The sequence below is a fragment of the Lissotriton helveticus genome, chromosome 1_1 (assembly GCF_964261635.1).
Source record: "Lissotriton helveticus chromosome 1_1, aLisHel1.1, whole genome shotgun sequence".
NCBI lineage: Eukaryota > Metazoa > Chordata > Amphibia > Caudata > Salamandridae > Lissotriton > Lissotriton helveticus.
This window is the reverse complement of record NC_136057.1, coordinates 652243946-652267454: the sequence shown is the minus strand read 5'-3', so window position 1 is coordinate 652267454 and position 23509 is coordinate 652243946. Positions and strand designations below refer to the sequence as shown.

Below are 23509 nucleotides of genomic sequence, written 5' to 3'. Positions count from 1 at the left end.
TCCCAGTGTTAATGCCCCTACTTTTGTTAGTCCGTTGTATTTCGTGGTCATGCAGCACAAGAAAGGAAAGTGCACAATTATGTCAGAGTTAAGGCCTATGTTTCAAAGACGTACTATAGACCTACGCTACTAACCTTAGTACATGAATACCATTGAATTTCCATGCTGCATATTTTAGTTCCCTTACATCAATCTCCATTCGGATAATAAGAGATTGTTGTTGTCGGCCTCACTGTTCTGATCGAGGTTTGAGCTCCACCATAAATCTCCTAGGACCACAAATGTGATGGGGAGATGATGGAAGATGTCTTTGTCTTGGTTTGCACAAACTTTAGCCTTTTCACATGTACCTCAATTATTTTGTTATTTTTGACCCTCCAGACTTCATATTTTAGGAATCTCACGTTCTTTATCAAAATATTACTTTAAGGAATTAGTTAAAGCAGTTAAGGCAGGAGAGCATATTAGCCTTCCATTTACCAGCAACTCATTAAACCTTGCGAAGGTTTCTGCACAGTGGTCAGTAAAAATAGTGTTGTGCACTGCTTCTACCCTCACATATTACATCACTCATGATATGTTCAATGACTGCATTGATAACATCTATAATGACATCTAAAATCACATAAATGATAGCAACACTGTGCATGGCGGGGGTTTGAGTTATATTTACTTTATGGCACGACTTATATTTACTTGATTTAATGATAACTGCTGAATTTCAGTAGTTTTGTTAGTTAAAAACATTGTACCAATCCAAAGCTGTAATACTGTACCTAGAGTGGTACAAACCTTTTCTCATTTTACAGCTCAGCATAAATAGCACTGTTCTAGTCCTATGCTTAAAGACAAATGGCAAATTACTTTGTCTCTTTCTAGTTCGACATGGAAGGCACGGTACTAATCCTATGGTTAAAAACTTTGCAAGAAAAACTGACATTTGAAGTGAGCAGATTCTGTGTTGCTGGTGTTGTAGGGTGCTCTAAGCAGGAGCTGCTCTCCACCTAAACCAGGAAACTACCCAAAGTTCCCAGCTTTTTTGGGCATAATTTATGCGTCTCTCGAACCCTGAAAGGGTATTGTTTTGATATGATATACATATATATATATATCATATCAATCTTACTATCCCCATGGTTTGTACAAATTATGGGTATGATATATATAGACTACAGATCATGCACCTCTCACACCATGCCGGTTGAGGTTCTCCTCTCGTTTCCCAGTATCCATCTTTTGGGGTCCAGGACGTAATTAGGAACGTGGTGCAGGTGAAATGGCCAACTCAGCTGCAGAGTCAAAACCACCCACTGGATCCCCAGGATGCCTCAACCGCAAGTATCCACATTAGGACAGACTTGGCACCTCGGATACAGTGGCCCTTGGTTCCTCCGTGCAAGTTCACGGACTGCTGGCTGCAGCAGCGCTGTTCCAAATGCGGGTGCAGTGGGTCAGAGTACTCCCAGTATCCTGGAAAAACAATGTTGCATAGCTGCCCTTATTGACTCTGTCCACTTTGTAATGCGGGTCCCTCCAGCGCGTCACGGGCCAGCGTGCACAATATGCCACAAAAGATCCAAGCCGAAGAAAGAATCAGAGGGACACAGCGGGATCCAGGTAGGTGATTTATTCTCAAGAAAGCATTGACATGACGCGTTTCGTCTATCTATAGTGAAGCAACAGCTTAAGTGAAGCACTGAACTTGGAGGGACTGTTTATACATCAGAAGGAAATGAGTGCGAGATGCCGTGACCCTTGTGTCATTCCCATCTGGGAAGGATTTTTTGAATATCTTTGTATTGGAGCCCAATATGAAAATCGTTAGGAAGAACACGGCGCTGGATCGGCATTGAAGCTGTATGAACTCCCTTTTTCGGCAATTGCAGGCCTCCCATCAGCTGGGAACACTCCAATGGGGATTGTGATGACACTATTTGTAGCAAACCAGACTCTACTTCTCATCTCAGCACTTTTTTACACTTGAGAAAGGCGATCATGTCGAAACGCATCATGGAGAATAAAGTTGCTGTTTTTTAAACCTTATCAGACCCAGTGAGTGCTCGAGTATTTATGAATGCTGCTATTGAGCAAAGTGAGTTCCCGTCCTCGTAGTTGTTTTTAGCAACTGTCTAAGTTCGTAACCTTTGGTGGGAGTGTGAGGTGCAGATTACTAAATAGCTCCCGAACCGCCGCTGAAGGACTTTTCAGTCACCCATTGAGGGTGCAAGTTATGCAAACTTGTGGTGTTGCGGTTTTTCAACTTATGCCTGCTGACACATCTGAACTTTAAAACAAAGAGGGGTCTTGTCCTTACGGGACCGAGTAGGACATCATCATTTTGATCACTAAATGATAACTCGGTCTCGATTTTATTTAAGCTGCTCTTTATTTTAAGCAGACTATGCACCCCGATAAATTAATTCGTAGGTGCTGACACATCAGGGCATGTAATCCAGCAGCTGTGGTGAGGCATCTGGTCTGCAGAGAGCTGGTGATCCACGTATTGGGATAAAGTAAAAGCTTAAGTGAAACGCTGCATTTGGAGGGACTGTTTCAACATCAGAAGGAGATGAGTGCAAGATGCCGTGACCCTGTGTCATTCCCATCGGGGAAGGATTTTTTTAATATCTTTATATTGAAGCCCAATATGAAAATCATTGAGAACACGGCACTCGATCGTCATTTTACACCGTACCAGACCACGTTCTCCAGTTTTTATAAATGTTGATGTTGAACAAAGCAAAGCAAGTTCCCGTCCTCGCAATGGTATTTAGCACCGGTCTCGGGTTTGGAGCTTTTGGTGGGAGTGTGAGGTGCACATATATATATATATCGCCACAAAACACCCCTCCGGTTGGAAAGGAAAGAGGCCACTCTGGGAAACCTTCAGAGAGCCGTTTATTCAGACCGCGCAGCATGATGCATTTCGGCAATATAGCCTTCCTCAGATGCTGCTACAAACCGGTAAACCTCCATCCACGCCTTTTGAAGTGTCCTGCCTTGTCATCATTGGACGGTGAGTTCCCTGCCCAGATGACATGTTCGTTCACTCCAAGCAGTCCAAAATGAACTACACTTCCCAGAAAGCACCGCTTCCCTGCGGGTGAAACGTGGAGATGGAGACACTATTAACAGGGAAAAGACGTGGTAATGAGAATGGAGTGTCCTGGTAAAATGATGTCCTCAGGCTCTCTTGGGTCCCCTTATCGCTCCAGCCTCCAGTGTGAGTCCCAGCCGGGCTGTAAGTCGCCAATACAGTGATTGCGACTTCTCGTGCAGTCACGCGCTGCACCTGGCAGCAGTCCGAGCTGAAACAGAACTCGGGGCGGGCAGGAGTTGTTCCGATACCTCGGGGGAGATAAATAGCTGCAAAGCTGGTGCCAGCATCTCTCCTGCCACTTGGTAGAGCGGGGCCTCTTGTACACCTCTGGCTGGTGCACCAATTGAATCGCCACAAAACACCCCTCCGGTTGGAAAGGAAAGAGGCCACTCGGGGAAACCTTCAGAGAGCCATTTATTCAGACCGCGCAGCATGATGCATTTCGGCAATATAGCCTTCCTCAGATGCTGCTACAAACCGGTAAACCTCCACCCACGCCTTTTGAAGTGTCCTGCCTTGTCATCATTGGACGGTGAGTTCCCTCCCCAGATGACATGTTCGTTCACTCCAAGCAGTCCAAAATGAACTACACTTCCCAGAAAGCACCGCTTCCCTGTGGGTGAAATGTGGAGATGGAGACACTATTAACAGGGAAAAGACGTGGTAATGAGAATGGAGTGTCCCGGTAAAATGATGTCCTCAGGCTCTCTTGGGTCCCCTTATCGCTCCAGCCTCCAGTGTGAGTCCCAGCCGGGCTGTAAGTCGCCAATACAGTGATTGCGACTTCTCGTGCAGTCACGAGCTGCACCTGGCAGCAGTCCGAGCTGAAACAGAACTCGGGGCGGGCAGGAGTTGTTCCGATACCTCGGGGGAGAAAAATAGCTGCAAAGCTGGTGCCAGCATCTCTCCTGCCACTTGGTAGAGCGGGGCCTCTTGTACACCTCTGGCTGGTGCACCAATTGAATCGCCACAAAACACCCCTCCGGTTGGAAAGGAAAGAGGCCACTCGGGGAAACCTTCAGAGAGCCATTTATTCAGACCGCGCAGCATGATGCATTTCGGCAATATAGCCTTCCTCAGATGCTGCTACAAACCGGTAAACCTCCACCCACGCCTTTTGAAGTGTCCTGCCTTGTCATCATTGGACGGTGAGTTCCCTCCCCAGATGACATGTTCGTTCACCCCAAGCAGTCCAAAATGAACTACACTTCCCAGAAAGCACCGCTTCCCTGTGGGTGAAACGTGGAGATGGGGACACTATTAACAGGGAAAAGACGTGGTAATGAGAATGGAGTGTCTCGGTAAAATGATGTCCTCAGGCTCTCTTGGGTCCCCTTATCGCTCCAGCCTCCAGTGTGAGTCCCAGCCGGGCTGTAAGTCGCCAATACAGTGATTGCGACTTCTCGTGCAGTCACGAGCTGCACCTGGCAGCAGTCCGAGCTGAAACAGAACTCGGGGCGGGCAGGAGTTGTTCCGATACCTCGGGGGAGAAAAATAGCTGCAAAGCTGGTGCCAGCATCTCTCCTGCCACTTGGTAGAGCGGGGCCTCTTGTACACCTCTGGCTGGTGCACCAATTGAATCGCCACAAAACACCCCTCCAGTTGGAAAGGAAAGAGGCCACTCAAACTGGATGGTTCCTTTTCTCCCCGATTTGGCGCTACTTGGTAGGTGCGTAGCTCTTGCGTTTGAACCACACCGCTAAATATTCCAACAACGTCTCCAAAAAAGACAATTGAGCCGTAACTCTAGCCACTTTTAGTCCTGAACGTTAATTTATTCTTAAATCCATTGATTGCACAGACTTGAACCAACGCGTTTCGGTAGCTCCATCTACCTTGTTCACGGTCAATTTGCCATATGGTTTCACATCGTTAAAAACAATTCAATGCAGGAAGCTGTAATTACCTGGCTTCCTGTTTGTCACACTCAGAGTGAAGGCTACACCAAGAATTCTGGGCGTTGTAGTCCTCTCTCTTTATATATATATATCACACTCCTCCGTGCGCTGTAGGATTTCCCCCATAGATGGACACGGACCCGGATTACGTTCAAAAAAGCTTCTTTATTGCTCCTCACTCGTCGCCATTACGCGTTTCGGCTCGCCTTGATCACATGACATGATATATATATATATATATATATATATATATCTCTCTCAAACTCCAACTCTAGTTCTTTCGATTGAGCAACGGATACCAAAACAGGCGCTGCATACACAATAAGTTTCTTGTTTATTAAGATACTATCTCATACTACTTCAATAATTGGAGTACCAACATCAAACGCCTTGCCTACTATGGGAATCTGTGAGATTTCATGCAAAAGTAGCAGCCTGCATGCTAATAGCAGTCCACCCTTAAGCCTAATATCTTTAATATATGGTTTTCACGGGGAGGAGCTTGGCGGGCATCCGAGATGGCCGCTTGAGCACAGCGCTCTCCGGACCCTCGCCGCTCCCGGCATTTTATCCTGACTGAATCCTGATTTCCTGCAAGAATTCATGTGGAGGACGTTTGGCTGATGACCCTGGCACTTTTCAGAAATCGATTTGGACATTGGATTCCTGAGATATGGTGATCTGAACTTTTGGGCTCCGCCCTTGAGGTGCGCCCGGGACGGGGTGCGGTTCTGTGGCCGTCCTGGAATTGAACAACAGCGGCAGGAGAACTAGCCTTGTGGGTCCCCCTCCTAAGTTTCGGTTTCGATTCTGTTTCGACTTGGGCCGACAGTGTGCGTGTCGTGCAGGGACTGATACTTGGAGGCAGATCGGCTGTTGGGCCTTCCTGTGGACTATTTGCTGGTTTGGCGACCTCTACCCGTGTGGTGCCCTTTTTGGAACCTTCGGTCCTGCGATTTGGGTGTCGGGCCCATTGACCCTGGTGGCTCGCCTTGTGACGCATCTTCAAAATGGCGGGCAGAGGGGACAGGGAGACGCGCAAGACGAAAACACCTCTGCGCGGAGCTCCGGTTCAATCAAATGTTATGGACCGCTATACCCATTCTAAGGGGTCCCCCGGAGCTGCCCTGCCTGGTCCTATTACAGCGTCCGATCGAGTTTTGGAGGAGTCGGCGGAGCCCTCCCTGCAGGACATTATGGGCGCCATTTCGGGCGTGAGGGAATCCATCGGCCTACAGTACGAGGTCTTAGCCCATAAACTTGACACTGTGGCTATTGAAGTGAATCTGATTCGTGCTGATCTCGGCAAGACGAATGAAAGGGTACAATCATTGGATATTAAATCATCCAGCCTCACGAAGGACGTATCGGTGCTCCAGACGGAGGTTGGGAATCTCCGTCGGGTGAACGACTTCATGACCCGACGCCTGGAGGATTTTGAAAATAGGGCACGTCGCTGCAATGTCCGTCTGGTTGGTGTACCGGAGAACCCAGAACCCCACTCGGTGGATCTCCTGGTTGAAGATCTGGTCTTGAACCATCTTGCCCCTTCTGGTCTTACTAAGTTTTTCACAGTGGAACGTGCACATCGTGTTCCGGGGGGCAAAGGTAAGCCGGGAGCCCCGCCGAGACCTATTGTGGCGAAGCTTTTCCACTATAGAGACCGGGACGCTATCCTGCAGGCTTCGCGGGTGAAGGGCCCGGTGGCCTTTGAAAATGCCACGGTGAACTGTTACCCGGACTTTTCCCGACAAGTTCAGAGACAACGGATGGAATTTCGTGGTGCCAAGAAACGTCTTCGGGACCGGGGCCTACGCTATGCTATGCTCTTTCCCACCAGGCTTCGGGTCGAGTATAACGAGCGTACCCTTTTCTTTGATCGACCAGATGTTGTTAATGACTGGCTGGACTCCTTGCCTGACCGTCCTCCTGAGACTGAGCCCGCCGCTCACCCTGGTGGTGCCGAAGGTGGTGCGGAGATCTGACTGTTCGGCTCTCATGTCTTACTTTGAACACGTTTTCAGGAGTGTTGGCCGGCGTTCCTCTACAGCATAATTATTTTGTCTTTAGTTTGTTCCTTTTAGTTCTTGGTGTGGTCGGGGGGCGGGTGGAACGGGGGCCTTTCCTCCTCCGGGGTCTTTGTGTAGAATAGGGGTCCTAGGGCGACAGGCACACTGCAGGTTGGGGTGGCTCTTTAGCTTTTTGCAGGGGTGCAGGGTGGGGGGTGTTCCTTTTCAGTTTGGGGGAGGGGGGTTGGGAAGTTCTTTCTTTTCTGTGTGTTGTTTTCAAGGCGGATTGCTCCTGTGTTTGCTGCTGTTTCTGCTGTCGTGCTCATGGACGTGGGGTCTTGGATCGGGTGGATGGGATGGGGGGTAGAGGGTTAAAATTCGTTTCCTGGAACGTTAACGGTCTGGGAGATCGTATTAAGCGCAGTGTGGTTTTGAAATGTATACGACGTTTATCACCGGACATTGTTTTCCTGCAAGAAACTCATTTGATTGGAAATGTTTGTTATGCAATGAATAGGTGGGGCTACCGCCTTGTGGCACACTCGGGGTTTACCTCTGGTTCCAGGGGTGTGGGTATCCTTGTTCGAACCTCCCTCCCCCTGGCAATTGATGAGGTGATTCAAGATGACCGAGGGAGGTATGCGGTCTTGGTGGGTAGATATGAGGGCCGCACCCTATCTCTCTTCAATGTTTATGTCCCCCCGGGTTTGCAGACTTCTACTTTCACTGATTTGGGCCGCGTCTTGTTAGATCTCCCTAATAGTACTCTCTTCCTGGCCGGTGATTTTAATTCGGTGCTTTCCGGCCTTCACGATCGCCATCCCCCTAGGGATACTCCGGCTGCTCAGCAGTGGTTGGGTGGGTTTCTAGATACCTTTGGCCTTGTGGACTGCTGGCGACTGTTGCATCCCACTCAGCTTCAATACACATTCCACTCTGGGGCACATGGCAGTTTGTCTCGGCTGGATTATTTCCTGATGCCCGCGGCCCAGTCGTCGGCGGTCAGTGAGATTTTGCATTTGCCAAGGGGTATCTCTGACCACTCGGCGCTCTGGCTTCGTTTTGAGGTTGGGGTGGAGGCAGCGGGCCGAGTAGCTCCCATTAACCCATGGTACCTTTCCTCCCCTGAGACCCGTAACCTCTTGCTCAAGTCCATGGATGCGTATTTCCTGGACAACGAGGGGTCGGTCTCTTCGGCTGTGTCCCTGTGGGAAGCTTTTAAAACGGTGATTCGTGGACAGGCCCTTTCCTTGATTGTTGAAGCTAAGAAAGCCGGGAAGAGGGAGGTGGTAGACCTTGAGGGGGAGATTTCGGCTTTGGAGGACGAACTGGACTCTGGTGTCACACCTGAGAAACTTCACGCCCTGGGTTTGAAACAATTTGCCTATAAATCCCTGGTCACGGACGCTGCAAAGGTGATGTTTCGAGAACAACAAGGCAGGTTATATGATGTGGGTGATAAAGCGGGTAAACTCCTAGCGTGGTTGGACAAGAAAGAAAGAGTTAATCGTGTGGTGCCCGTGATTCAGTCTGCGAGTGGTGAGAATGTGACTGACCCGATTGCTATTGTTGACCGTTTTGCCGAATACTTCCGTGTTGTGTATGCTCCCGTGTCTGTGAGGGATGTGGCTGATTCTCGCCTTCTGTTGCGTGATATAACTCTGCCCTGTGTCTCCGACTTGGACCGTATTGCTTTGGACTCCCCTTTTACGGCTGATGAGATAGCTACTGCTATCCGTTCGCTCCGCTCGGGCAAAGCATTGGGCCCGAACGGGTTGCCTATTGAGTTGTACAAGTTACGTCCCGATAAGATGGCGCCGTATCTCCGCGATATGTTTTTAGAATCCCGAGAGCGGAACATCCTTCCCTACGATCAGCGTCTGGCGACGATAGTCGTCATCCCCAAAGATGGTAAACCGCGGGACCTTTGTTCCTCATATAGGCCTATATCCCTGTTAAATGTTGAACCCAAGGTTTTGGCGAAACTTTTGGCGTCCCGTCTTCTGTCGGTTCTTGGTGACCTGGTCCATCCAGATCAATCTGGCTTTATCCCGCATCGCAACACTGCTTTGAATCTACGTCGCCTTCACGGCGTGATAGCGAGGGCGGGGCTGTTGACGGAACCGGCCATTTTGGCGTCTTTGGATGCCTCTATGGCCTTCGATACTGTGGAGTGGCCCTATTTATGGGCGACTCTTGAGAAATTCGGATTCGGGTGCGAGTTTATTAGCTGGATTAAATTGTTGTACGCGGAACCTCTGGCGCAAGTTGTGGTGAATGGTAGGGTGTCGGCTCCCTTCTCCTTGGGCAGGGGCACCCGCCAGGGTTGCCCCTTGTCTCCGCTGCTGTTTGCACTCGCTCTTGAACCATTGGCGGCCTGGCTTCGGTGGGAACCGTCCCTTAAAGGGATTCGTTGGGCCCCGGACTTTGAAGACCGTGTCTCGCTTTATGCGGACGATATCCTCTTGTATCTTACCTCCCCTCGTAAGTCTTTATCCGTTTTATTTGACGTTCTCGCGTCCTTTGGTGCTAACTCGGGCCTTGTAATTAACTGGACCAAGTCCTGTGTATATGTTTTATCTGGTGTCTTGCCTCCGTTGCCGAGTAGACTTCCCATTCAGGTGGCCCAGGATGGCTTCAAATACTTGGGGATTTTTGTTACTTTGGACTCGTCCCTTCGCTTTGATCGTAATCTCCTTCCCCCGTTGCTTAGACTACGTTTGGACGTTGCCCGCTGGCGTAAACTTCCCTTATCTCCTCTGGGTCGGGCGGCCCTGTTTAAAATGATGTCATTGCCGCGATTTCTCTACGCTCTCCAGAACTTTTATGATCCTATCCCTAAGACCTATTTTCGGGAGATTGAGAGTCTTCAGAGACAGCTTATTTGGGATGGGCGTCCGCGCATTGCTCTCGCGAAACTTTCCATCCCGTGGTATGACGGGGGCATGGCGCTCCCCGACATTAAGAGATATTATTGGGCCTCCCACCTGTCTGCTATCAATCACGTTATGTTTTCGCCGGGTCGTAATCCGGCGTTCGAGATGGATAAACTTCAGCTCCCGGGAGGTGATTTTAACAGAGTGCTTTACTCTCGCTCCGCTGGGCGCCATCTTGTGGGACCTACACTGACTGCTTTGACTGTGTGGCGCGCTGCGAATGTGAGCTTGGGCTGGGAAGATCGCTTGACGTTGGCGACACCGCTTTATGCTTCGGAACGTCTGGGCGGTCTCTGGTCTACCAGGGGTTTCGACCGTTGGGATGTGATTGGGATTAGTAAGGTGGGGGATGTGTACTCTAAGGGTTCTGTGCGGTCGTTTCAGGCCCTCCAGGCTGACTATGGCCTGAATGGTCGGGAGTTCTTTCGTTATCTACAGGTCAGACACGCCCTTGCTTCGGTATTTGCTCCTGGTGAGATTCCGCCTGATTCTTCCCCCCTTGAAGACCGTATCCTTGACGGGCATCTTCCTGATAGCACTATCTCCCTGATCTATAAAAAGTTGATTAATAATCGGGCCGATCTACTGGTCCGACTTCGGGAAGCGTGGGTGGGCGATGGGTTGGAACTTGATGATGAGGACTGGCAATCGGCCCTCTCCTCCCCGAAGGAGGTGGCTATTCCGGCTCGTCTCCGTCTGGTTCAACTTAAGATCCTTCATCGGGTGTACGTTACGGGACCGCGTCTGGTGGTGATGGGCTTTTCCTCCGACGGGTTATGCAAGCGTGGCTGTGGTTTGAGTGCAACTTTTTTGCATATTCTTTGGGAGTGCCCGATGGTGGCTGCTTATTGGACGGCTGTGCTTGAAGTGATGGCTGTGGTGACAGGTGTGTCCTTGCGTCCGGAACCTCGTCGCTGTCTTTTGAATGTTTGGGAACCCACCGACTATTCGGTGGCCCAGACCAGATGGGCCACCCTGGGTCATATGGTTGCGAAGCGGGATATCGCGCAACTCTGGGGGGCCTCTAGGCCCCCTGACGTCTCGAAATGGGAGGATAATATGGACTGGTCCATGTTCCGTGAGAAGACTGTCTATGTGGCCAGGGGCAGACCCAGGGCGTGGACGAAGGTTTGGGGTCAATGGAATGACTACCGTGGCGACATTTGTACTCCTCCCCTTGTAGGCACTGCTGAGATTACCCTGTCTCCCTAGGCGAGCGTTCCTGGAACCCTTTATATAGGGGTTGTGCTGGTGTTTCCGGTTCTCCCCTCTGATCTCCTCGCCCCTCCCCCCCCCCCCGATCTCCTTGGAGCTTGGAGCTCCGTTTATGTTCTCCTGCTGCTATACCCCCTTTACGTCCTTTGGGCTGACTGACAGTACTATACTTTCGCCTTGTTGTGTGCTTGTTCTTTCATATAAAATAAAATGTTTTGTCCTGTATTTCGTGGGGAGTATTGCATTGTTGGTCGATTGTTGCCTCTGCGGGCAGGTATCTTGTATTTCGACTCCTCTTTAGCGGCCAGCCCGTGTGGTTGTAGGCCCATCCTTGTATTTTCTTGCTTACTCCAATAAAGGTTTAAAAAAAAAAAAAAAAAAAAAAAAAATATATATGGTTTTCACAATAAGTAAGCCAGGCTTCTTTGCTTTGTCATAACATTTTGTAATAAACATATTAAGCCTATGGAATTTGGCGAAACCTTTGTAACACCACTGTAACATTGGCTTGACATCATTATGTAAATATGTGGGTTAAATTGCTCATAAATTGGCAACCACCCTGCATACAGTTGTACAATATGTAGAAAAATACTATTTGCAGAACAATATACTACCCCTCCCAAAAGTACCTCAGAAGATTTGTCACAGTGAAGTTCCCCAGGGTTTATAATCGTTGGTGTCCAACACCAAAACCCTTGTGTAAAATAACGTTCTTTAGCCTGTAACCCAATGTGATAACAAAAACTGTTAAATTCCTATTGACTTTATTACATTCGTTTCACAATAAATTAGCTAGGCCTATTACCTTTCTCAAAGCTTTATAATAAGCACATCAGACCTATGACCTTGGGTGCATCTTTTACCAGTGCAACAATCGGGCCAGCAGTTTGCCTCTATAATCAACTAAGACCTACTGTTCTGAGCAGAGTCGTACCCACAAGGCAACCGTCACGTTCATAGTCATAATATTAAAAAGCAATTCTAAATTAGAGGTAGATAAGCTAATGACTATCTGTACTCAGACACTCTATCAAGGATTCTCACATAACAAACCTCCTTTATACACAGTTGCCACAGGGGTAACCCCTTGGCTACTACAGTTATCTGAGAGATTCCATGTAACAAAATGCTTTTCTGCAGGCTTTCACACAGAGTAATAACAATTCACCCATCATTGGATTGATATTAGGATATGCTTTTCACAATTAATATTTCAGGCACATTGTCTTTTAGCTTTACCTTGTCATAATAAACAGATAATGCCATGTCAATGGCTTATTATCATAATAAGCTCAGTCCTGTTGTCTAGAGTGTATAAGCTTTGCCACAAGCTATAACGTGCAATACAAGAACTATTTTCAATGTAGGAGCATACCTTTGAGCCAATTAAATACTGTATTCAGGGGAACGAACTTGTGGATGTAGCTTAAACTCTTTTCTCACTACTACTATGATAGCTGTTTTTTGTTGATCAAGTAAGGTTTGGTGACAGCCGCTCTATCAAGCCAGACCTACAAATGAAACAAGTAAGGTGGAAATGAAGACCATAATATTTTCAATTGCCTTCCAGCTAACACACACCATCTTTTTAAACGTTCTGCTTGGCACAAGACAGGCCGCTGATAACAGACCCCATGGGAAATATCACAGGATTAGCTCATCGACCCACACAGCTTTCATCCCCATGTGCATTTCTCAATACCATATGAAATATGCAACCAAAGCTATGGTCCATCAGGTGTGAAAAGCAGATCATAACTTCGAACCCCTGACTGAGGCTGCCAAAAGCCAGGGAAATATACCTTTAATCCAGTTGTCTATGTCACAAGAGTTGTACAGCCAAACAATAGTTCAACTGTGCTTAGATCACAAACAATAATATTCATTAAAAAATATTTTAACAAACCCTGTTTTATCTGGTGTTTAGTCATAAATAATTGCATCAACTGATTAGTAAATGGCACTACATTTGAATACTCGTAATACGATTGTGTGTCAAAGATAAAAATGCCATAATCATATTAATAAAAATACAATTACAGTATTCTGACTGAATTGTTTCAGTAGTTGTAAAATATATATTTGATTGTCTGTTGCTGCATTCTTCTATTTTATTGTATTTCAGGAACTTGGGCTGGTCATCACTGGTACATTACCTGTCTTTAATCTTACGAAGGATTCCAATGGACAAAAGGTACTATATTATTAAACGACTCTGAGTGAAATTTGATAGATTAGCCAAACAATCAAAGAGGATTTGTAAAGCGTTGGTTTTTACCCGTGAGAGTATCAAGGGGGTGGGAGGATGCTGCTGCTTAGAAGGTTTAGTCAATGTGTTTAGGCCTTTCTGAATTCCTGTAGGGTGGGGGCTGTTCACAGGTGGAGCGTGAGGCCGTTCCAGGACTTAGCTTCCTGGTGCGAGAAGGCACGAACACTGTTCCTGCTCCTGTGAATGTGGGGTCTGTGGTCCAAGCAGAGGGATGCAGAGCATGGTTTTCAGGTATGTTAGTGGATGTTTTCCCTGTGGTTGAATTATGCTGGTCCCTTCTTATTTAGGGTTTTGTAGGCTTGGGTGAGCAGTTTGAACTGGAACTGTTTGCTGGTGGGGAACAGGTGCAGAGATTTGAGGTGGGGTTAATGTGGGTCACCTTGGGAGGCCAAGGATGAGCCCGATTGAGCGTTCTAGATGGTCTGTAGTCTGTTTAGTAGTTATGTGGTGATTCCCATGTAGAGGGAGTTGCCTTAGTCCAAGCAGCTGGTGATGATGGCCTGGGTGACGGTGCATCTGATGCTGGTGAGGAGCCAGCAGATTTTGCTGAGTATGCACAAGGTAAGAAAGCAGGAAGATGGCACAGCATTTATCTGGTTCTTCATTGTGATCTTGCTGTTGAGTATGATTATGAGGTTTCTTGCATGCTCTGTAGATGAAGGTAAGGGGTCGAGTTCAATTGTTCATCAGGAGTCGTCCCATTGGGAGTTGCTGCTCCTGAAGATGAGTATTTCTGTTTTGTTGGTGTTTCATTTGAGGCATCTGTTGCAGCACTGGTCATGCATCTGTGGAAGTTAGATTTGGTGCTAGAGGAGTCTGTGGATAGGGAGAGGATAAGCTGAATGTCATCCGTGTAGGAGATGACATTCATGCTGTAGGATCTGAGCAACGTGGCCGGGGGGGGCCATGTATGTGTTGAATAGGATTGGGCTTAGTGAGGATCTTCGTGGGATGCCACAGATCGTGTTGTGTTTAGGGTCTTAGGTGTAAGGTCAGAGTCAGAAATTCATTTGAGTGCCTTCCCTTGGACCCATAATTGGTGGAGTCAGTTCAGGAGGGTGTAGTGGGACAAGTTGTTGAATGCTGCAGAGAAATCAAGGAGGATCAGGGTGACAGGTTCCCCCCTGTCAGGGGGGAGAATCCTGATGTCATCTTTGTCCACAATCCAGGCACTTTCTGTGCTGTGATTTGAGTGAAAACCAGATTGACAGGGATCCAGAAGATTATTGGTTTCTAGGTGGGTTGTGAGTTGGAGGTTTATTGCTTTTTCCTGCACTTTGGCTGGAAATTGGAGCAAACATAAAAACACATCTTTATAACTTACAGTGGCCTATTCATAGTTTTCAAAAATTGTATCATTATATGAGGGTGTTGCTACTAATATTGTGACAAAAATCAAATTAAGACAAGTTACTTGCCATTCTTGTGTTGCTTGTCTACCACTGTTTGTACCGCTGTCTGTATTGTTGAAATATATCTCAGGAAATGGTCAGATTTCAATGGTATGATTTGGCCTAAAATAATTTTCATTTGTTTTGTCTGTTTCCAGTCTTCAGCTCAATAGTAGCCCACAACTCTAGAATAATTGAGGTAATAAGAACAGTATACAGTCTAATAATCTTTGATGACTTTGGGCCTGATTTAGAGTTTGGTGGACAGGGTACTTCATTGCAAATGTGACAGAGTAGTGGCGGCTCCTTGAGGGAGTGCTGCAGGGTGTTGGAGGGGCAAGGTGGGGGTTGTAAAGTCTGGAATACGGCCAAAAATAGTTCAGTAAATAAATAAATAAATAAAATCAATTACCTTGCGCGCACTGCAACGCCAAACGGTGATGCAGCTTGCGCAATGTAATTAATTTTATTTATGTATTTATTTACTGAACTCGGTTTGGCCATATGCCGGAGTTTACTACCCCCCACCCTGCCCCTCCCCTGCCCAACCCCGCCACCCCGCAGCACTCCCTCCAGGAGCCACCACTGTGGCAGTGTACCCCGTCTACCAAAATCTTGGTCTGCCCATCTCATTTATAGATAGGTGGACTGTAAGCTTTCTGTTAACTTTCAGATAGTACAGTTCGGAAACTGTGGACAGGCTTTTCATCTTTCTGTTTCGGAGCTGAACTGTCTTAAAATAAAGCACTAACTCAGAGTAATATTGAGTTAAATGAATTCACCATACATCGTGCAGGCGTATAAAACAGTCACTCGACTGTGCTCTGCACCACAAAGGTTCATCATAATAGAGCCCTTGTTGTCCACTTTCATTGCTGACATTTTTAAAGGTGTTAAAGACTCATTTTGTCAAATTATCCCTGCAGAAAAACCTGTGATACCTGGAATTTCATGCCATTCAATGTGTTGTTGCTTCCTTGCTTTACTTTTGTTCAAGCTACTCCCTCTTATTACAAGTAAAGTGGTAATAGTATATTGAGATTCCTAAATCATTTGCATGCTTTATTCATTACTACATTTGTTTTATTTTATTATATGATTCATTAAATTATATGATTTTCTAATTCTGTATCAGAACCAGCTGATTCTCGGCGTGATGGGAGTGGATGTATCATTAGCAGACATTCAGAGACTTACCCCTCGTTTTACAGTAAGTTATGACTGTGGTACGAGGATTTGCAATCTGGTTTAAGCAATATTAGATATAAATTATAGTTCTTTGATATATGTATTTTCTTTCATGAAGGAGAATGCCATATTTTTTATCTGAATGACTACAAATGATTTGCAGAGAATATGGAAGACCATGCAATTTCTTGGTTAAATATTTTAAATGATCTCATATTTTTGATATTGTAACAAATATCCAAAGATGTTTGCCTTAACACATGTGCACACACACCCACACACACACACACCCACACACATGCACCCCCTCCCATACATGAGACTTACTGTCAACTACATTCCTCATGTAGAGTTTCTCACATGCCATTTGCTCAAATGTTTTATCTGTAATTACCGCCAGGTCCCCCCAGTCCTCGTCCCATTCATTACTTATGGAGACAACCATCTCCCCAAAAGAAACAAGAACAGAGGAATGCTGGAACTCCTAACCCTCTCACTGGGAGTACTTAACCAGTACTTAACCAGCATTCCATCTGTTCTTGTTTCTCTCTGTCGACAGGTACTGGACGAGGTGCTGGGTGCTGCTCCTGCTGGTTAGGTGTGGTGGTCTTTGGATGTCCCTGTCTGCTTGCTGGGCTGTGCTGGACGGGTTTGGTCTTGTGTATCTCCGGCCTGCTGGGTTTGCTGGGAGGTGCTGATGTTGCCAGCTGGCCCTTTGTGGCTGTGGAGCTGGCCCTCCCAGTTTGTTCTGAGTTGCAAGGGCTCGTCTTCCTGGTGGCTGGGCTGGGTGAAAGACGCACTGTGGTAGCTGGATGGTGGCTCGGAGGCTGTGCTAGTGGTGCCCCTGGAGTGCCCTGGAGGCCTGTATGGTTGCTTCCAGCTAGCCAGCCTCTGTGGCTGGTGGTGGGCACCTGGGCTTGCTGGTGGGTGCGTTGGGCTGACGGTGTGTTCAGGAGTCTGCTAGCCCCGGGGTGTAGTACCACATAGCGGATTTCCTCTGTTTTTTTTATTCTTTCATGGTTATTACAAGTATATGTTGGCCCTATTTTCCAGTTTTCCATGCTGTGCTCTTCTATAGCCCTGCATTGTGGTTGCCCTTGTGTAGCTGGTTCGGTGGTTGTGCTGGAGGTGCCCCTGTTGTGCCTGGTTGCCGGTGGGACGCTTTGGCTTTTGCCCAGGTGCTCTGACATTGGGCCCTTCTTTTCTTCAGTATGTAGTTTGGGTCCAGGCCTGTAGTGCATGGTGTGACTTGGAGTCCCTGGTTTCTTTTGAATAGACCTCTGTTTTCACTAGTGGGGTCTCAGCCTGCTGTGTCACGTGTTCCTCTGGGGACAGGTTTATGTCCCTGCAGTGGTGGTTGGGCACATTTTTGTCTTGCCGATTTGAGCTTGGTCCCTTGGTATCCTGCCCGCCTTCCTGCTGGTTTTCCCCACACGGGGGGTTGTGGCTCTGGGGCATGGTTTTGTGTCTCTGGTCCCTCCTCTTCCTGGTTTTGCGTCCCTCCAGTGGCAGCTCTGTTTTGCTGGTTGTCGGTTTGGCTGGATGTGGCTTCGTTTCATTTGGTGGTCCTTTGCTGCATGTTCTTCTGTGTCTGGTTAGATCTGTGGGCCAGTTTTCCTGCCCTGCCTTACTTCCAGCAGTGCAGGGGTATTGGCCTGTTGGGTGCTGGTTGTTCTGTCTCTTGTTGGTGTGGGGCCTTGGGGCACTTCCTGAGCTTTTGGTGCCCTACTTTTGCTATGTCAGAATGGGTCCAGTGTCTGGTATATCACTCTCCCTCAGCAGGATGTACAGCGGTGTGTCTTCCGGGCCCATTCTTTCTTAGATTTTACCACAAGGCTTCCTGTCTGGTTGCGGAGCTTTGGCTTCTGCCTCTGTTTTTTGTGGCCTTCCTGTCCCATTTTGGGCTCCCGTTGGCCTGTGTCGCTTGTGTTGGTGGTGCGTTCTCTGCCCCTGTCTCCTGGTTTGGGTGCTTCCTGGTTCAAGGGGGGGCTTGCTTCCAGGCAGTGTCCAGCTCTGGCCATTGGGGCCTTGGTGCCTTGGAGGCCGCCATTTAGGTGCCTGCCTGGGGGCCTTTCTGGCTTCCCTTTCTCTTCTTGCCTTCTTGCTCGGTGTGGGTCCTCCCAGCCTCCTGGAGTTCCATTGGTAATGTGTCTGGTGTGGCTGGGACCTGGGTCGGCCTTCCTGCACTTTCCTTTGGCCTATTCTCTGCGCCTGCCTTCCAGGGGGGTGGCTGTGCCATGGTGTCGGTGTGCCCATGCGGGCTGCTTGGCTTCCGCCCTGGTTTCTCGCTGCTTTTTTCTTGCCTCTGTGGCCTTGTTGTGAAGAACTGGGATTTCAAGTACCCAGCGGCGCCCGGGACACGCCCAAAGTCCTCTGGGTTCCCTTGCCTTGGTATACAGAGACACTGAATACTTCTAGGTGGCGTCAGAGATCAAATTTATTAGCTGCAGCCAGTAGCAGAAATCCCAGTTATACAACACGGTGTACAACTCAAGAAACTGCTCAATTTACTAAGGCGAGACATCCCTATTTATACACAAAAAGGTACATTTAAAATGCACGCCCATGCACCAAAATTCAACCAATAGAAAATACATGACATCACACAGCATCATATAGTAAAGCTCATTTTACAGTGTCCCAACCCCCAAGTTAATATTTAGGCATATCTAAATAATAATCTGGAAGGCCCGAACACACCCTTAATTGAAAGCGTAACCCATGAAATGAAGAAACAGTAAAGAAAAGTAGTTTCAGATAATGTGCAAGATAACAGAAACTTAAAGAAACTTGAAAGTTAACAAATGTCTTGAATGGTGATTGGGAAAGTGGATAACGATCTTGCAGGGAAATTGGCTTGGCAGGGTCAATTCCAGGTGAAAGGCCAGCTTCTGAAATTAACTCCAGCGCACGAAGGAAACTTTAGTTAATGTACACATGACCCACAAAAGGTCAGACTGCTTTGCTCGCAGACTAACTTCTGAGGCCTACGTAAAAGGCAACACCAGATGGCAGTCACGACGCATGGCAAAAACCCATGTTTAGAAAAGAAAGTCGTGCACTTTAAAAGCACGCAAAATCACAGAACCTCAGTTGTGACTGATACTGGTGGGTTTTCTCTCTGCCCTAGGGGTTGAAGTGTTGCTGGTAGGTGGCTGTTAGGCCCTATGCCACTCTTTCCAGGCCTGTGGGGGGGGGGGGGTGCTGTGTTGGTGGCCTCCTGTCTGCGCTGGTGGGTCTGTGGTTAAGTCAGCTGGCTTCCCAGGTGCCTGTGAGGTGTCAGTGGGGTTGGGTTATGGGCCGCCCTGCTTGTCTCTCCTGTCCATGTGGTCCTGGCATGGTGCTTGTTTTCCTACCATTTTTGACCTGGGACTCTGGGGCTGGTAACTGCCTGCGTCTCCAGTTGCTCTGGGGCTGTCATGGGTCTTTCTCTTGGTTCTTCTGTGGTTTGTGTTGGGACTCGCTTGGGGTGGTTCCTTGGTATGTCCTTTACCCTCTTGGCTGGTTGTTGTTAGATTGGTGATTTCCTCCCTCCCAATTTGGGCTGGTTGGCCCAATGTCATGTGGCCCTTTTCCTACCTGTTGGTTATGGGGTGTGCGGTGGCTGTTCGCAGTTGGTGTTGTTTGGTGTGAAGCTTGGCTCCGGTGGGTTTCTCTATCTTTTTTTGAACCCCAGGGTTGTGTTTATGGGTGCTTCCTTGATGTGTGTTGTTTGGGGAGAGGTCTTCACTGTTGTGCCTGTTTGGTCTTGAGGTTCCCCTGGTCTTGGTGGCCTTGGAGTTTGCCTTGCCCTGCTCTTGGTCCTCTCTGGTTGCTGTAGCCTGGTCTGGTCTGGTTCGGGGTCTGGTGGTGTCCACCTCCTTGAGGGTGTCTTTCCTTGGGTGGGCTCTGTTGTTGACCTCTTTCCTGGTGGGATGTTGTGCTCTGCTGGGTTCTGGCCTCTGGCTCACCTCCTGCCTTTTTCCTGTCCAGGTGGGGTATGTGTTTCTGGCTGCCTGGTTCTTCTGGCTGGTCTTTAGTCAGCTGGTGTTCTGGAGCTCGCCGGGCCTGCCTCCTTCTGGTGGTGCCTTTGTTTGGTGGGGTTTTGGTGGTTGTATCCAGGTGTTCCCTGCATTCTTTGTGAGTGCCTCAGTCTTGGCCTTCTTCTCCCGGTCTAGGTGCTTTGATGGCCGCCCTGATTTAGTACCTGTTATTGGGGCTGGACCTCCATGCCATGGGGCCTGGTCCTCCTCTGGGCATTTTGATGGCAGTGGTGTCCTCCGGGCTCTCTAGGGGCCAGGTTGGTCTGGTTGGTAGTGGACTGGCTTTTTGGTTGGTGCGTCCTCCCTTCTTGGTGTGGTCTGTGTTGTCCTGCCCTGGGTTGTTCCTCTGGGTATGTGCCTTGGCCCCCGTTGACGGGCCCTCTCCTCTATTTCTGGGCTAGTCTGGTGTGGGCCTCCCCAGTGGTGTTGGGGTTTGTCCCATTGTTTGCCCTGTCAGCCTTTGTTTTCTGGTTGGGGCGGGCCTGTTGGGTCTTTCCCTGCTTCCCCTAAGCTTTCTATTGCCTGCTTTGGCACACTTTTTGTCCCTTTGGGTGCCCTTGCAGGCTTTTTCGTTCCCTGCGGGGTGCTAGGTCTGTTTTGGTCCTCCTTCGGCCGATTGCTTCTGGTGGTGTGGTTGCTTCGGCCCCCATTTCCCTTCTGGGGCTTGGCTTTGAGTATCTGTGGTGTGCTTCCTTTCCAGCCTTGAATTTGTTTGTCCTTGCCTTGTCGCCTTCGTGCCTAACTCCCTTCTGCTCTGCTGTTTTGGTGTTTGGGGTCGGTGGGGCCTGGGTGTCCTGCTTGTCCTTTTTCTATGGTTGGCTGCCTCCTGTGTGCTGTTGGTGCGTTCTCTTTTCCAGGATCCTCGTTCTTCTGGCTCTTGGTTGTGTCCCTGTTGTTCTGTCCCTGGCTTTGCTGGTGTGGTTGGACGTTTTGGCTCTTGTTCCAATTGTGGCCTCCTCAGCAGTACTTATGTTGCTGCCAGTCTCTGGTGCTTCCTTGCCGGGTGCAAATCCTCCTTTGTTGGTTTTGGGGTGTTCCCAGTGTGAGTTGGCTGGCCTCTGGGTGGCGGCGCCATCGGCTTGCTGATTTTTTATTCCCCGTGGTCATTTCCTGCTTGTTCTGGGTGGGGCATCCCTTTGGGTTGGTTGGAAGCATTGTGGGCTTTGTGCTCCTGCCTGTTTTTTCCTGTGGTTCTCCAATTTGCTTCGCTTGAGATGCTGCTTTTAGGTATGGTGTCCTGGGTGTTCTTTGAAGGTTTGGAAGGCTGGGTTTCTGGCTTTTGTATGCTCCATATGTTATGTATGGAACAAGGACTGGAGGGACTTGGGTTAATGCCCTATTACTTACCGGTAATCTTCAATACTCCTGGTCCTGTTGTCCTATTACTCCATTAATCTTCATTACTCCTCGTCCCATTGTCTTTGTCCCATTCATTACGCCCCTCCCTCCCTCCTCGACGGTCGGCTTCCTCTTGGTGGCTTGGTGGCTTGGAAGGTTATGCGGAATGCTGGATAAGTTATTTTTCAGTACTCCCAGTGGAAGGGGTAGGATTAGGGGTCCCAACTTTCCTATGTTCTTTTTTTCTGTCGGGGACATGGTTATATCCATAAGTAATGAATGGGACAAGGTGGTAACAAGGAGGGACTAACAAGCCTCATAATGAATCAGAAGCCAGCATTTACCAAGGACTATGACACAAGCCAATGAAAAATATGAGAGGAGAGTGGGCAAGGCTTCCAAAGCATACTCTACTACAGCATGCCTCGCTGCCACTAGGCTCGACCTAAAAAGTCTGCTTTTTAGCCTGCCACCAGCTGTTGGTAAGCTACCACCAATGGGGTATAGATCCTCATATATTGGTGGAGGTGGAGCTTGTGGGTCGAGGTGACAAGATAGATATTAGTGAAATAATGGCGAGCTGATCCAGTAGTCTAATTTACGTACCATAGAGCACCATCTTTGCCTTCTTCCTTCTCACATCTGTGATGCATGACATTGGTCTGTATTTTAGCAAAATAATTGCTATGGAATAATTACATGAAACATACTATTGCTACAGTGTCATTATGCAGTATGTGTGAACACAACATATTCATTCATTGCCTCAACGTATCCATGTGTTACCAATGACTGATATCTGAATGAGCCTTACTTATATCCGAAATTTCTGAGCAATTCCTTAAGTCACCTAACTATACCCAACAGTATTTAGATTAGGGCACATTTACCAATCGGAGTTTTCGTAATCATGTGTTCATTAGGCATGCTATATCAGTATTGAATTATAGAAAATAGGCATTATTTTGCAGTCATTTTTCAAGGGCATTGGAAATGGTTATTGCCTTAGTCCTTCGGATTCAGGCACACCGTTAACCATATTTGTGTGCGCATGCACTTTACTGTTTGAGTTATGATTCAATGCTTGGCTGTGAGTTTCGATTTAGACTTCACAGTGTGACGCTCTGTGTTTAAAAAAGACACACTAAATAAAACTGACATCAGTCTCGTGACAAGGATAAAAATATACATTTGAAACCTGGGCCTCCAAGAGTGGTTGCAGTGCATTCACCAACTCCATGTAACTTTAAACTAGTGCCATCAATCAAAAGCGTGCTAAACTACAGCTCTGTTGTCATGGCTACATGCAGCAGCTTGACACATTTAGTATGGTGCGCTTTAGGGAGCTGGCACAGCATATTGTATACATTTGCTCTGCCAGGCCTTTGAATACAGACGTTTAGAAATTATCGTGATAGAAGTTCAGTAGGTAAAGGCTCCTGCCCTCTTATGGCCTTGCAGTTGGTGGTACTGAACAACTTACACAGAAACCTGGGAATTGCTCTGCTGCTTCTGTTCTGCTTCTGCTGCATATTTCCCACATCTCTGCACCATAAATTGTTTTTTAGTAGGATTGTTCAAAGCGCTCTAACATTTTTTTTTTTTTGCAGCTATCCCCAAATGGCTATTACTTTGCTATTGATCCCAATGGTTACGTATTGCTCCATCCAAATCTTCAACCAAAGGTACACTGGCAATCTCAGTTACTACACCTTTTAATATAGCATTTATTTATAAGTTGTATTTTTATAAATGCATACTGCATTAATTGTTCACTGAAGTGCCCCTTTTAGGATAAAGGCACAATGTACGGTAAACAGAAAATTCAAGTTAGAAATTATATAAATGATATGTAGTACCAAAAATATAATATGGTAGGTTGAAAGTATGTTTGTTATGTAATTTCTAGAACCGAATAGTATTTCAAAGAACAGATGTAATCAAATATGCACACATGTATGTTGTCACTGGTGTATTGTGTATCGACTACTCTGGAGATCTATGTTTGCCATGCCTCTTATATCACATTTTCAAGGAATTTTTAAGTAGGAGGAAGGTCCTGGTTATCTGCAATATGTTTCTGCTATTATTAAAAACTCTGCGGACAAGCAAGAGCAGAGCAGCATTTGAAACAGGACCA

At 47.6% G+C, this 23509-nt stretch overlaps 1 protein-coding gene across 2 annotated transcripts in view; it reads left to right on the top strand.

The window, feature by feature from the left end:
- Window positions 1-23509, top strand: part of CACNA2D1 (calcium voltage-gated channel auxiliary subunit alpha2delta 1) — a 1913432-nt gene that overhangs the window by 1519826 nt on the left and 370097 nt on the right. For both annotated transcript variants that reach the window (XM_078674178.1, XM_078674177.1), the window contains exons 16-18: window positions 13287-13355; window positions 15957-16031; window positions 22980-23054. In XM_078674178.1, the coding sequence (XP_078530304.1) occupies window positions 13287-13355; window positions 15957-16031; window positions 22980-23054 (219 nt within the window). The remainder of the gene's footprint in view (window positions 1-13286; window positions 13356-15956; window positions 16032-22979; window positions 23055-23509) is intronic.